Here is a 15,000-nt window from a genome sequence, read left to right as displayed (position 1 = left end):
CCGACAACATTAATTTTGGCATTTGTCTTAGGGCCCCCTTAACACATCTAGATAGGCAGCTTACTTTCATCGCAACATTCCCACAGGATTACAGCTGCTCCCAGACAAAAAGCTCCTTCACAGTAAGGCATAATCTTTTGCTAAGCATTTTGCATGGTCTTCACAGGATTGCTTCACTTGAACTTTCCATTCATGAGCAACCAGTATACAAACTGCTAGATCTGAATGTTTACTGCCACATTGCAAAGCACACTGCTGAAGATACATTGCAGAACTTCAGTTCATGATACCTCCAGAAAAATTAATCTTCTAGGTTCTTCACTGAACCCATTTTGTGTGATGTATTTTGCTTTAGATTAGTAGCATGATCACCGTACCCATTCCTGTAACATACCTAAAACTTGTGAAATTTTGTTTATTGGGGTGAAAATCACTTATTTTGGCTTATTTCACACCCAGACTTTCATATCTTTCTAATTGTTCGGAAAATATTAAAGTTTGGTCTGTTAAAACTGAATTTTTTATTTACCCATGACCCCTTGCAGGCATGGTCTTTCATACAGATAGTCAATTTTGAGGCAAATAAAAAGTAAAAACAGAAAGCTTTCACTTCATGGAGGACAGTATCCCCTCATTTAGTTCTATTCACACCCTAAACGCTGGCTTTCTGCTCCACTTTTTTGCTCCACTTTACAATTTGAGGTCAGAGCAGATGTCTCTCTCAATTTCCTGAAAATTGCCCCTGAAAAGACATTGTGGACTTCCCAATAATATCCATAGAGGAAAGGTTACCAAGCCTGGCACATGGAAATCATGGCTTCTTTGCGAAGTAGGTTGTGATGTTTACTGGCACTCAAGACTTGGTTCAATATGGCCCAGCATGTTAAAAAAAACGTAGCGACTCAGTCAAAGGCTAATATTTTCGCGACCCTGAAAGCTACAGGGTACGATGACGAAACTGTGGAAATAGCTAGGGGAACTTGTGAGCATTCAGCAAATGCTTGGTTGGAACCCAGTTATGCCTTGGTTGGATCAGGAGGAACATTGAAAGAAGTGGTCTCAAAAAATATTATTGCGTAATTACTATTTGATTTCTCCATTCGTAGTGGATCCCTCAAACTAATTTTTCTGTAAGTTAAAGCACAAGGTATAAGCATTTAGTTGAGATGCTTTTGAACCCACAGATATCAATTGAAGACTTGTTTCAAACAATAACCTAGTGAGTGCCAGAATTCCAAAACACAGCGTTACAGTAAGGAAACTACGGAATTTTGAATCTTTTTAATGTGTTTTAATAAACTTGAACTGTTGAAATTTGGCTCATATGTAGTATTTACTGCGTGTTATCACTGGTTATTGTCCGTTAATCCACATTAGTGTTTGCTCTTATGAAAAATGGTTTTGAAGACTTTCAATTTGAAAATTGTGTTACGCGACAGTCAAGCATCAATTGAACACGAGTGTCACATCGTTGCCTGTCTTTTTTTCTGTTGCAAACCTGACACCATTTTACTACTAGCAGCCAGTTTGAAAGAGAAATTGAAAGAATACATGTACAAATGTTTTCGTTTGAAGGGCCCAAAATCATCCTTTTAAATCTGCTAGCTAGAGTGCTCTCAAAAGTCCAAAATTTGAGATTTAGGCTGTGTTCTATTGGGATTAACCGTTTTTAGTTAGTTGGGTTGGTTGGGTTTTTTCGTGTTCTATCAGGAAAAAACAGTTTTCGGTTTGTTTGGTTGATCAACTTTTTCAACCGGCATCAAACTAGGTTGACTATTCTAATAACTATTCCCAGGAGTTACGGCGTTTCAACCGAAAACGGTTGGAAAAGTGTTCTATTGGGGAACTTCAACCGCTTCAACTGAAACCGGTTGCGGTTGAAACGGTTGATCCCAATAGAACATGATCTTAACGATTGTTCAAAATTTCTATGGAACCATGGAACTGAGGCTATGGTTGTTTCTTCTGTCTCGCGTAGCGTGGTCTCAGACCTTGCAAAAAAATTCCTCTTGCACCCAGGGTATTGTTGTTCAGAATACTGCACCAAATTTGTCTACTTTGCAAACTTAATACAACGTAGTAACTTTCCCTTTCACAGAGGAAGAGAATTTCGCCGGTATAGATCTGTATACTCTCCTTGTTGATCATGACCGGCCGTCGAGTCCTATCCCGTGTGGGGGCCAGTAGCTACGTGCGCAAAAGAAACCCTGTGCATTTTAGGCATCATTTAATCAAAAACAAATGGCAAGTGACTCTTTCTTGCCAAATGCATGAACGAGTTGTCTCTCACAACAGCTTTTAATTTCCGTTTTTCTTACGCTCCAATTTCAGAAGTGCCAGGATGCGGCAAAACGTAAGCTTACTTCGCGTGAACCTTGCTACACAAAATACAGCTGCACATATTTAAAGAATTCCACAGGCTTACCCTTTTTCGGTGAGGAGATACATGTTCTGGAGGGAGACTGCTCCTACCACTTGTTCAACTCCAGGAATAACAATTTTGAATGGTTTCGAGTTCGACGACCTTTCGAGGTGTTCCGTCGTGAAATCAGGAATACGGTTTACACTACACGAAGCTTACACGAACAAGCAACTGCTTCTGGCGGAACCAATCAGCAGTCGTTTTCTATTGAATGAAGGGGTAGTTTCTAAAGAAACTGTGGTGCTGCGTCGGTGGGGAAGTAGTATACAAAAATTTGGTTTTATCAACGGAGTTGATAATGTAAATTGGCCACCGTACAGAGATTCTAAAAGCTGACGTTTCGAGCGTTAGCCCTTCGTCAGAGCGAATCGAGGGATTATGGGTTACGTGTAGTTTTTATAGTAGAGTAGGAGCTACGCTATTGGTGGTAACATGGCAACGTGAAAAATAGGAATATATTAGTTAAATGAAAAGCGTTCGTTAATACCGTGAGGATTAAGGGTGCCGATTTGAAAGATGAATTTTTGTTCCAGATTCTTGCGGCTTTCCGTCGTGCCTAGATGTAGGGAAAGGCCGCAGATAGCCATGTGTTTTTTGGAGTGGTTAGGCAGATTAAAATGGCGAGCGACTGGCTTGGATGCATCCTTGTCATTCTTCTCAATATCGCGAAGGTGTTCGCGGAATCGGTCACCTAGTCGTCTACCTGTCTCACCAATGTATAATTTATTGCATAACGTGCAGGTTATGCAATAAATGACATTTGCGGAGGTACATGTGAAACGATCGGTGATCTTAACAGATCGCTTAGGTCCCGATATCTTGCTAGTGTTAACAATGAAAAGACAAGTTTTGCATCGTGAGCGCGCGCACAATATCCTACTCCAAAGACTTTCAGAAGAAAATGACTATATTGATTTATCTGTCTTAATAACAAAGATATATTAGTACTTTGGCTTTTCATATTTACACTTTGTATTGGTTTGATTTTAGATGATATTGACTCGTTTTCTATTGACTCGTTCCCAGGGCCGCGTCCCATCCCATACTGCATTGGAGTCGTCGTTGTTGTATCATTGCCATGGAAAAGTGAGTCACCTATTATGCCAGGTATACAATTTGTTTTATTGAAAACTCACTTTAGTTGTCTTAACAATTATTTTTGCTGCGCGTCTGAGTCAAAATAATTATTATAAAAGCTTGTAGTTCCAATACGTTGCTATGAGAGGCTAAGAGCGAAGCTCGGCTGTATTCTCGCGTTTAGCTTGAACATTTTTGTGTCCTTTCCAGCAAAAGTATAGCATGCCACTCGTGAGTTGTATACTTGACCAAAGATCATTACTGGGCAATTGGCGGGCAAAACCCAAAACCACGTTAATTAACCTTAATTCATGGAAGACCAGCAATATACAGAACTACTTTTTGACATTATTTAAGCACAGTGTCATCACGAAATATTTGTATCTGTATCTTATCTTTTCAGTCCCCAGTTGACTTAATTTAGTGCATCCTGCAAGTTACTATTCAGAGTATAAAATAAACTCCATGTTTAACGTTAGCCATAGACGTCTTTCACGATGGCGGCCAAATAAAATACTCTTCTGTTTTAATGCTAATAAGCCTTTCTTGGAAAATTTCAAAAGAATATTTGTTTCAAAATGAGGGCAGTATGTCTAATTAACATAAGTACAAAAGAATGTAAAGGAGGTCGTCATTTATGAGGGTGGTCTATTGTTTTCAAGGTTAGGCTTTATTGCATGTGCTCAAAGTGTGCAAATTCACTATTACATGAGCAAATACTCCTAAACTCTGTGGGATGTTAAAGTTCCAACTCACAAATCAAAAAGAACAGGGCACAGAGTTCCTGGTGTTGTGGTCTGGACTGAATTCTCCAGCAAATTGTAGCTGGCTTGGCAATGATGTTTTGAAAAGGCTTAACTTGTATGAGGCCACATAAGCAAAAACAGCCTTAAGTCAGAGGGGACTTTGCCAAGTACTGGAGAATGTAGATGTAGATGGATTACAATTGTGCCTTTGAATGACTGAGTCCAGGAGCCTGGTTCTCAAAATTCTTGAAACTTTACGGGCCATTTTTGTGTGTCACAATTCCCTTTGTATCTCAAGAATGGAGAGGATTAAAGTTTTTGTTACCTCGAAAGCGTTGTCAAAGATTGGCTTTCCAAAACAAGCAGTTGGCAGTTTCACAAATGGCTTTTTGCACCCGAAAAATTTTTCGGGACTTTCGAGAAATGGGCCCCAAGTGCTTAAGTTAATGGTAAATATGTAAAGAAGGGCACTTTGTTTTTGGACAAGTTTTTTTCTATGAAGTTTTAAAAAAACATTTTTCAGTATCTGGTGTTTGAATTCAATAAATTATTATTTACCATCTACAGCAAAGAAGCAGGAAAAGAAGGGAGGAAAAGCTGATTCGGGTAAAGACGGCCAATATGGGCAGTTCACATGTTTTGGGAGTTGTTTTGTTGAATGGAGATGAGTTGATTTGTCCTCCACGCTACAAACATTGCCCAAAACATAGTGTTATTTTGTGTATGCATGTACATTTACATGTTACATTAAACTAATGATTGTTTTATTTTAAACTTTATTGTAGTCTTGACATGACCAACAACAAGTTCTGGATGGCTGGATAAACATGCCACTAGCTCATCACAAAAATTGTGATAAGCTGAATTTAGTGACGTGTTTTTCCACCCTTCCCAAAAATGCCATGATATCTACAGCAAATAGGAGACGGCCTCATCAAGGGGGATCGAGACTGTCTCCTTTAGGGTGAAGATGAGACAGTGTACCTCCTAGCCATGGGCTCCTGTATTAAACTTTTTTTTATAGTGGTGAAATTCGTATCTTAGCTTCAGTGCTGTTAAAAGTTTGTTCCACAGGCACTGAAGCTAAGATACGAATTTCTTAAAAGACAGTCCATTAGACTTGTTGTGTTTCTGTAACATGAGAGAAGAGAGGGAGAATATTTTTGCTTTGGCAGTTAGTCCTTAAAAATTACTTCTGTCTAAAGATTCTCTGAGCTTGTGTACATTTTCATAATTTGTATTTGTGAAATGGCTTTTTCATAGATCAAGTAATTTTTAGATTGATTTTCTCAGGAAACCCGACCTTTCCAGCAAGTCTTACATAAGAAATTATTACCTGTGGAATTGAGTACAGTCACTCCTGCAAGCCAAAGCCTATTTAAGAACTTGTCTAAGACAAGTTCCTTGACTACGATTTGGACTCTAAAAATAGCTTGATCTGTGAAAATGCCACTACATAGACCTAGTATTGGAGTTGTAGACTCCTGGTTTATATGGTTACTTTCCTGGAGGTCTAAATATTGCCCAAGGACCTGAATATGTCCCCATTAACCCTTCGACGCCTGAACAGCTAAAACCGGCCAGACTTAGTATTTTACTCTGTCTAACTCCAGACGATTTTACTCGTCAATGGTAAAACACATGAAAACTGGCTAAATTTGATTTGCCCATGAGTCTGATAAGTATAAAAAAATATTTGTTCGATTGATTTTGAATAAGTAATGGTACTGCAAGACAGGAATTCTCACAAACAACATAAAAAAACACTGCATAGGATGGCTTAATTTGATTTCCTCATCAGTCTGATGACACAAAAATTATTTGCTTGATTAATTTTGTCATTTGAGCCTGAGCTTTATTTGTACAAACATAAATTTATAAATAATGCTACACTGTGTCCAGTCCACACTCAATGTTTCAGATGAAGAGTTAAAAAAAAACTGTTAATTACTAAGTCATTAATACAATGTATTATACCTTCCTTGTATCATTTTTTTTGAGAACTTAAGAATATAGGTCAGTCATTACTAAGGTATACAAAGAGAAAAAAGGGATGGCCCAATAATTTGTAATGAAAGTTAATGATATTAGTTTGTTCTTTATTGTTCATGTATTTTAACCCATAATATTGACCCCTGGGAGTGAGACTTAACAGATTTTACTCTTTCTAACATCAGATTATTTTACTCGTCAATTGGTGGCATCCGAGGGCATTTGAGGTGTCGTTGGGTTAGTTATAAAGGACCTCAACCTATTTGTCCCTCAAGCCGCCCTCATTTACAAGTGAGTAAAATCGTCTGGTGTTAGACAGAGTAAAATTTATTAGTCACCCTTTAAGGATTGAGAGGGTTGAAATGGACAGTTTTTCAGTGGTCTTAGATGTTGTTAACCCATTCATCCCTGATGCAGCCCCCATTGACCAGTAAAATTGCCTGGCGTTAGACAGAGGAAAATCTGTAAGTCTCAGTCACAATTGAAAGGTTTAAGTTTAGTGGAGATCAGGAACCCTTTGGCAAAGGTTCCAAATACTTTTGAGCAATGTATCCTGAAAGTAGTGTCTCTCACACCTTTTTCTTTAACCCATTGACACCTCAAACGCCCCGGCAATTGCCCCCAGTTAACGAGTAAAATCTGTTACTGTAAGTCAAAGAAAAAATTACAGTTTAATAGTGTCAGTAATATCATGTAACAACTTCCTTTTGAAGACAAGCAGGATTTTAAAGGGGCAGTGTCATGCTATTTTAGTCTTAGACTAGCTTTAAAACACTAAAAGATGTAATGCATCAATGAAAACCAAAACTTAATGCTGTAGTTTTGTTACCAATGACCTTTGAAGTGCACTCATTCTTTGTTGTTTGCAGCCAAGGATGGAGAGGATGGAAATGGACTGAAACTTGAATAAACTGGCCAGTTTTTTTTCAAGTTTGGAGATAGTGTCTTCAGAGAGACACAAAAAATTAAATATGAATAGCTCTTTGTGCCATAAAGATATTTCATATCTTGTCAGTGGGTTGTTAGGAATGTTGTACGCTTGAGCTTAAGTACTAATTTAGATTTTTACTCATTTTGACCTAAAAACAGCAAATTTACCATGACAGTGCCCCTTTAAAGCACTCTTTGACAGCAACATGTGCATTCAAAGTACAGAAATACACTGCTGTTGTCATTAGCATTTTGTTGTCATTACAGGGCCAGTAGTACTTCGTGGTGTATACATTTTCCCAAATGGAGACAAATATGGTAAGTAAATCTTTTTTTCAATGCTTTGAAGTGACATCATTGGTAATTAGCTAGGGAATTATGGTATATTAACAAACACCACGCACCGGTGGCTGAGTTGGTTGAGCACCGGGCTGCCATGCGGGAGGTCATGAGTTTGACTCTGGCTGGACCAACACTCAGGGTCTTTAAATAACTGAGGAGAAAGTGCTGCCTTTGTAATTACTGCCGCAAATGGTTAGACTTTCAAGTCTTCTCAGGTAAGGACAATAAGCTGGAGGTCCCATCTCACAAATAACTTCCATGTTCACTAGTTCCCTGTGGGACGTTAAAGAACCCACACAATATTCGAGAAGAGTACTGGGGATGAAGTTCCCAGTGTTGTGGCTGTCCTCTGTGTGTATATGGGTGGGTGGGTATAGCAGGTCCACATCAGCTGGATAGTTGCCAAAACTTCAACCTGCTCAAAAATAAATAAATGACAAACAAATAATAACAAGCAGTGTACAGTTTAATCCTGATTTGTATTGTAAATGTTTTCTGAAATAGCTTCTTCTACTACTACTACTATGGCCGAGCTAAAGCATGCCTCAATTCAGCACGCCTCCTCCAGGTGTCCCTTTTCAACATAAACTGTAGCTGTACTTAACCTTAATTTCCTTAAGGCTTGTACATAGGTTATGGAGTAGAATTGACTTCACTTGACTTAATGCATTTTTGAATTTGAATGCACCCATTACCCAAATATCTTTTGCATACTTTAAAGGCCTTCCAAATTGATGAAGAATGGTGTTTTCTATTTTGGAGTATCTTCTCTCGCTCCAGAGATATTCAAGTTGTTGTTCAAAAATTGTGCACATGACTGCAATATACAACCACAAAATTGAGAATATCTGTTCAAACTTTGCAGCGGTAATCTACGTAAAAAAAGTATACAAAAATTTGGTTTTATCAACGGAGTTGATAATGTAAATTGGCCACCGTACAGATTCTAAAAGCTGACGTTTCAAGCGTTAGCCCTTCGTCAGAGCGGATCGAGGAATTATGGGTTACGTGTAGTTTATATAGTAGAGTAGGAGCTACACTATTGGTGGTAACATGGCAACGTGAAAAATAGGAATATATTAGTTAAATGAAAAGCGCTCGTTAATACCGTGAGGATTAAGGGTGCCGATTTGGAAGATGAATTTTTGTTCTAGATTCTTGCGGCTTTCCGTCGTACGTAGATGTAGGGAAAGGCCGCAGATAGCCATGTGTTTTTTGGAGTGGTCAGGGAGATTAAAATGACGAGCGACTGGCTTAGATGCATCTTTGTCATTCTTCTCAACATCGCGAAGGTGTTCGCGGAATCGGTCACCTAGTCATCTACCTGTCTCGCTAATGTATAATTTATTGCATAACGTACAGGTTATGCAATAAATGACATTTGCGGAGGTACATCTGAAACGATCGGTGATCTTCCCGATATCTTGCTAGTGTTAACTAGCCTGCTTCTAACTAAAAAGTTAAATACGTTTTTGTCGCATTTGAATGAAATAAGTGGTGGTTGTGAAAAGATTCTACCACTCTCGGGATCATTTTGGAGTAATTTAAAATTATTAAGAATGATACTTTTGACAGCGTGATTATGAGGATGGAAAGTGAGGGTGAATGGGATTCTGTCATTCTTATCTTTTTGTGATGTTTGTAGTGATGACTGTCGATCAAATTGTTGGGCGCGACGATGGCCCGCTTTGACCACAGAGACAGGATAGCCACGTTTTTCGAAGAACTGGCACATCTCCTCTGATTTGCTGGAAAAATCGGAGTCGAGTTGAGAAGAATGACAAAGATGCATCTAAGCCAGTCGCTTGTCATTTTAATCTCCCTAACCACTCCAAAAAACACATGGCTATCTGCGGCCTTTCCCTACATCTAGGTACGACGGAAAGCCGCAAGAATCTGGAACAAAAATTCATCTTTCAAATCAGCACCCTTAATCCTCACGGTATTAATGAACGCTTTTCATTTAACTAATATATTCCAATTTTTCACGTTGCCATGTTACCACCAATAGCGTAGCTCCTACTCTACTATATAAACTACACGTAACCCATAATTCCTCGATTTGCTCTGACGAAGGACTAACGCTCGAAACGTCAGCTTTTAGAATCTCTGCACGGTGGCCAATTTACATTATCAACTCCGTTGATAAAACCAAATTTTTGTATACTACTTCCCCACCGACGCAGCACCACAGTTTCTTTAGAAACTACCCCCTTCATACGTAAAATAAGTGACACCCTCTATACTGTTGCCATGGCAACCATTTTTGCTGCTGGGTCTAGTTATTGCAAGACTGGTTTTGTCATTTATTGTCGTAATAAACATGTTCACTCTTGCTAAGCTTATACAGAAATGTAAAGCATGATGGGCAGCACATGCGTTTCAAGTCTGACCATCTGTTCAAAATCCGAGATATTTGGTTAATTGCAGAGGGGGACTACAAACGAGAGAGTTGCCATGGTAACATCTTAATTTCTGTCACTCTTTGCCTCAATGTGATGTACATTACTGGTGCCAAGTTTGAACAACACCCATCCAATATTTTCAGAGATATCCTCAACTTTGGGGTTTTTACGTCATGTTTAAAAAACGAGCAGCAGTGTTTTATGGGAGTTTAAAAACACAATGCATAGCCGAGTGTTTTTAGACACAATAAAACATGTGCTGCAAATTTTTTGAACGGCTTCAAGATCGTTCCTCATTAGTGTGTCCCTCTTTTGTAACAAGGAAATGTAATTATATAGCAGATGTAGAGCTACTTTGTAGATATGCTGCAATTAAATCATTATTATCATTATTATTATTAAATTAAGTAAGTACAAGATGCTTCCTATTCCTTGTATAGTTGCCCTGCACACAGTGCCATGTTAACAAAAGCAAGATTTATTATTGAAGAAATTTTTCTGTCAGATGGTGAATACATTCAGATAGAGGAAGGCTTGCAGCGTCAAGGCTATGGAGTGCACACAACATCTGATGGACTAAGTTATCATGGAAACTGGGATGGAGACAAGATGAATGGACAGGGTGAATATGCTTTGTTCATTTGGAAGATATAGAGATCATATCTTTTTCAAGTTTTATTTCCTTTTCATTCACAGGAAAACTTGTTCACCCATCAGGAGCTTTATATGAGGTAAGGCATTTATCCAGTGACAAGTTGAGTGAAAAATATGAATTAACAATATTTCCCTATTCAAGGTGACTAGAAGCTTGTAGGGCCTTGTATTCAAATAAACAACATCCTTAAAGTGCTACTATGATCAAATTTTTATCCCTGAATTTTTAGGTTTATCATATAGAATTCCATGATAATAAAAACACTGTTTACCGTTTGGAAATATCTGCATTGGTTTCGGAGATAATAAGTTTGAAAAATATGCAAAGTATGCAAAATAATTAATGATATTACTGATGATGTCATTCACTCAACCCAATCTAAAATCAAGTATATAAATAGGTCAATTTGCAGCAAAGACCATTGAAATGTGGTAGGCTAATACATGTAGTTAGGCAGGCAACACACCTTTGGCTGTAAAGAAATTGGTTCCCATGGCAACTCACTCTTCCAGTCCCCTCCAACCCGATTCAATAATTTTGGTGATCATGAGCTAGCAAAACATTTAGCAAGGCAACAAACTCAACCTGACGTATCTACCGTATATGCTAGCAGGATCATGCAGACAAGGCACCATTAGCAAATATCAAAATAGTCTAGAATGCCAAAGGTGGCCTGAGCAAAGCCTTTAATATCAGGGAGATCTGGAACCCAATATATTGCCATGGTAACAGAACTGGTATGCTCATATTTTGTAGCACATCCTCCAGAATCTTCAAATTGGCTGGGATATGATGTCATCTCTTGGCTAATTTGCATATTTTGAAAACTTGAATATCTCTGGAACAAAAAGAGATATTTGAAAATAGTACGCAGCATTCTTCTTTTTGTACAGATGACATGTTTATGTCTTTAAATGGCTTAGATAGGAAAGATTTGAGTTTCATCATAGTAGCACTTTAAGAAAGGCAAAGTCATCTAAGGGGACATTTACATGAGAAATCTTGCCCATGCACAAGGTCCATACCAGGATGATAACTTCATTTCATATCATGCTTACTTAAAGGCACAGTTAAAGTTGATTAAATACATGCCCTTTGGGATTGATGAAATTCATGTGTGCACTATCTGTTCCAGTCCACCCCCAGGTCAAGTTCATACCGAAACAAGTTGTTGTTCTTCATTTACATTCATTGTTGCAAGGTTTTGTACCGGAATGAAATTCACACTCTGGTGCACAACAGAGGTGAATTCCACTAGGTTTCAGGATTTACCCTAATTAGATGCACATCCAATTTTGACATCCAACACAAAGTGTCCCTTTACATCTAAGCATTTGCTACCTATTTGCAACAATAAGGTACATGTAAGGGTAAACTAAAGGTTAAGCGTTAATTTTAACTTAGGGTAAATGCACCTGTTTATCTTTACTTGAGGAGTAGCATTTGGTGATGTTAATATGCATGCCTGGGTTCAACTCTGGCCCCAGCTCGCATTACTAGGCTGAGTTTCAGTCAATCTCAACCTGACTCGAGGGTTTTTCTCCGGGTAATCCAGTTTTCCTCCCTCATCAAAATCAACTCACAGCTAATTACCATCTGGCTGTGGTGCTGTGTTCTGATATCCTACATGGACGGTATGGCGGCTGCCAGAGGTGCCCCAGGGGGGGAGTCCCACATGAAACAGATGGGGAGGGCTTGTTGGAAATTTTGAATTTAACCCCTAAAGGAGACCATCTGGGCATGGCTCAAGCTTTTTGTGACCCCTAAAGGAGACCAATTGACACAAATATGACATGCAATGACAACATCTTGTAATAACACTTCCTTTATTGTCACTGATTAATCGGATTATAATGTTCTCTAGACTATTTGTAGAAATCTTTGATTTATAATCACAGAGGTAATGCGGTAAACAAACCAAGTTAAAAAGAAGATTTGACTTCTGTTTCTCTTTGTGTTATTCTGTGTTTCTTCGCGGAACCCTAAACGAGATCTTGGCGGCTTAAAATATTGGCGCTTTGCCCGGAACACCCTAAGCGAAACCAAAATCGAAAATTTACACCCCTAAGCGAGACGACGAGCATCCCCGTTTGTTTCATATGGGAGTCCCCCCAGCCAGGAGAGGTGCCCCTTGTACGCTTTCAGCCCGATCTCATGAGCTGCGATCTTTGGCAATTCAGTCCCCAAGACTGCGAGAAAAGGGTGATTAGCGCTGCCTATTATTATTATTATTATTATTATTTAATTAGCTCAGAGCCACTAGAGGGAACAAGGGTGAACTCATGTCAGTAAGAAAATCACCCTGGTATCATGTAAATGACTTTAGCTTGGTGAGCTTGAATTACCAAGAAAACCAATACATTGCTTTAAGGTCGGAAGGGACTCGGTTGGATCGTTGGAACTATGTAACTATGTAAGCCCTCCTTTGCTAGGCAATTACTGTGATTTTCGTAATTCTGCAGAATATCATCTTCAACTGCCAACGGTCAAACTGCCCTTTGGCTTCGATCAATCAAACCTCAGACACCATGCCGAGGGTCGACCCAAAATCATAGATGCCAAAATCAATAATTATGGATGCATGACATAACCTACCTTTACCAATCAGCATGCCATCAGTACATTCATACATTCATACATTTTTACTGTTGAACCTCTAAAAAGATATCGTAATAGTATTCAAGCTGTGAACTACCGTAAACAAAAACTCCAATACACTTTCCAAAAGCAGAGTCGATCTTCCCGGCTATCACTCACTTATCACTTTAGTCACAGCTAAAACGTAGTTTGGTGCATATTGCTTGAAGGTGAGATTCCGCAAAATTATGAAATCAGTTTCGTAGTTAGCGTATGCAGTATTCTGCCATAGTACTCAACCCTTTGGCACTAATTTAAAGATAGAATTTCTATGTTTTTTAGGGCAAGTTTGTCAATAACATGTTTCATGGATATGGAAAATACACTTGGTCAGATGGTTCATTTTATGAGGGAAACTTCAATGAAAACAGGTAAGCCAAAAAACATATTTAATTCTGTCATCTTTTTAAAATTACTTTTCAGGAGCATACTTGTGGGCAATTACCCTTGTCCCAGAAATTTTTCTTGAGCCACGAGAGAGCCATGAAGAGGCGAAGATGAGTCACAAAGTGGCGAGAAAGAGAAAAACCTCTGGTTACAGGTACCTTGGACTGCCGTTGGTCCCTTTTGTAATTATCAATTTGACACATTTAACAGCTGGCGGGTGCATGAAAGTGAGATTCAATTCCATGGTAGCCAGAGGTTTTCTCTTTCTCGCCGCTTCACAACTCATCTTCACTGCTTCGCAGCTCTCTTTTGGCTCAAGAAAAACTGACCAGGGTAGTGGGCAATGGTAAGTCCAGTCAAGAAAATGGCTCAGATGGTTAAGCATGCATGGAACTCTGCAGCAGGTCACATGTTCGAACTTCATCTAGGCGACACTCCGGGTCTTAAAAAGCTAAGGAGAAAAGTGCTGTCTTTGTAATCATATCTGCAAATGGTTAGACTTTCAACCCATTGCAGATGGGGACTGTAAACTATCAGCCTTGTCTTAAGAGCTTTGATAGTACTACTAGTAAACCCCGGGGGGAGTACTTAAGAAATTTCTGGGTGGGAATGTGCCGCTGGGACCCTGGAACCCTTAGCCTATACCAGAGCTCGTTTCAGCTGGATTTTGCTACCCTATAATAGAGTAAACTCCCCAAATCACTCCTATCCTAGAGTAGCTGTTCTCCAGAAACTGAGGTCACTAGCACAGTCTAAAGCAAAGCCAAAACAAAACCTTATACCACAATCACTTCTTTCTTAAAAAGGATTTATTTATACTTGTCCAGCAATGCCAAGCACACACGTACGCATTATCAAGACAATAAATTGTTTAATTTTAACCAGTATTAATACCACCGATTTCCGTCTGAATCCCAATTTTTGACAGTTAATAATATCCAGTAGCGTTTTATGATAGTCATCTATCAACGCTGTTGAGGCTGAGTTGTGAAAATTTTAAACTTGCCGATTTAATTTTTTTATATTTTTGAGTAGCAATTCCTGGTTTCCTTAGTCTTGACAAAATCTTCAACCAACTGGTCAGTTTCGTGAAAACTGATACCCTATTCTAGACCCAAACGCTCTGATTTATATACCCTATGCTAGAGTAAACTGCTTGAAAACCATACCCTTCACAGCGGCACATACTTATATAGCCCATATATGGCAGTACCTTCCCCCCCCCCCTCCCTGGGTAGTAAACCTGTGTGGGTGATAAGTTGATGAACCCACTAGGATTTATGATATGGTGTACAGCGTTGAGGCCTGATTTCTCCCTTCCTAGTCACTGCTTGTGAACGGTATACTGTAACAAGCAATATAGCCAAAGTCCTCCAAACAATTGACTATAAAAAATTGCAACAAAAT

General features: G+C 38.9%; 1 protein-coding gene and 1 pseudogene across 1 annotated transcript in view; one reads left to right on the top strand and one right to left on the bottom strand.

Moving 5' to 3' along the window:
- Positions 1-2,641, bottom strand: part of LOC138003684 (uncharacterized) — a 60,503-nt pseudogene extending 57,862 nt beyond the window's left edge.
- A 282-nt stretch (positions 2,642-2,923) lies between these two features.
- The window catches only part of LOC138003685 (radial spoke head 1 homolog), a 23,307-nt gene continuing 11,230 nt past the window's right edge, over positions 2,924-15,000 (top strand). The window contains exons 1-7 of the mRNA XM_068849890.1: positions 2,924-2,984; positions 3,449-3,529; positions 4,813-4,851; positions 7,435-7,485; positions 10,420-10,536; positions 10,611-10,645; positions 13,489-13,577. Coding sequence (XP_068705991.1) covers positions 2,939-2,984; positions 3,449-3,529; positions 4,813-4,851; positions 7,435-7,485; positions 10,420-10,536; positions 10,611-10,645; positions 13,489-13,577 — 458 coding nt within the window. The 5' untranslated portion in view covers positions 2,924-2,938. The remainder of the gene's footprint in view (positions 2,985-3,448; positions 3,530-4,812; positions 4,852-7,434; positions 7,486-10,419; positions 10,537-10,610; positions 10,646-13,488; positions 13,578-15,000) is intronic.

The sequence above is a fragment of the Montipora foliosa genome, chromosome 5, assembly GCF_036669935.1.
Source record: "Montipora foliosa isolate CH-2021 chromosome 5, ASM3666993v2, whole genome shotgun sequence".
Taxonomy (NCBI): domain Eukaryota; kingdom Metazoa; phylum Cnidaria; class Anthozoa; order Scleractinia; family Acroporidae; genus Montipora; species Montipora foliosa.
Note: the sequence above shows the minus strand (reverse complement) of the source record. Positions and strands in the feature narration are given on the sequence as shown.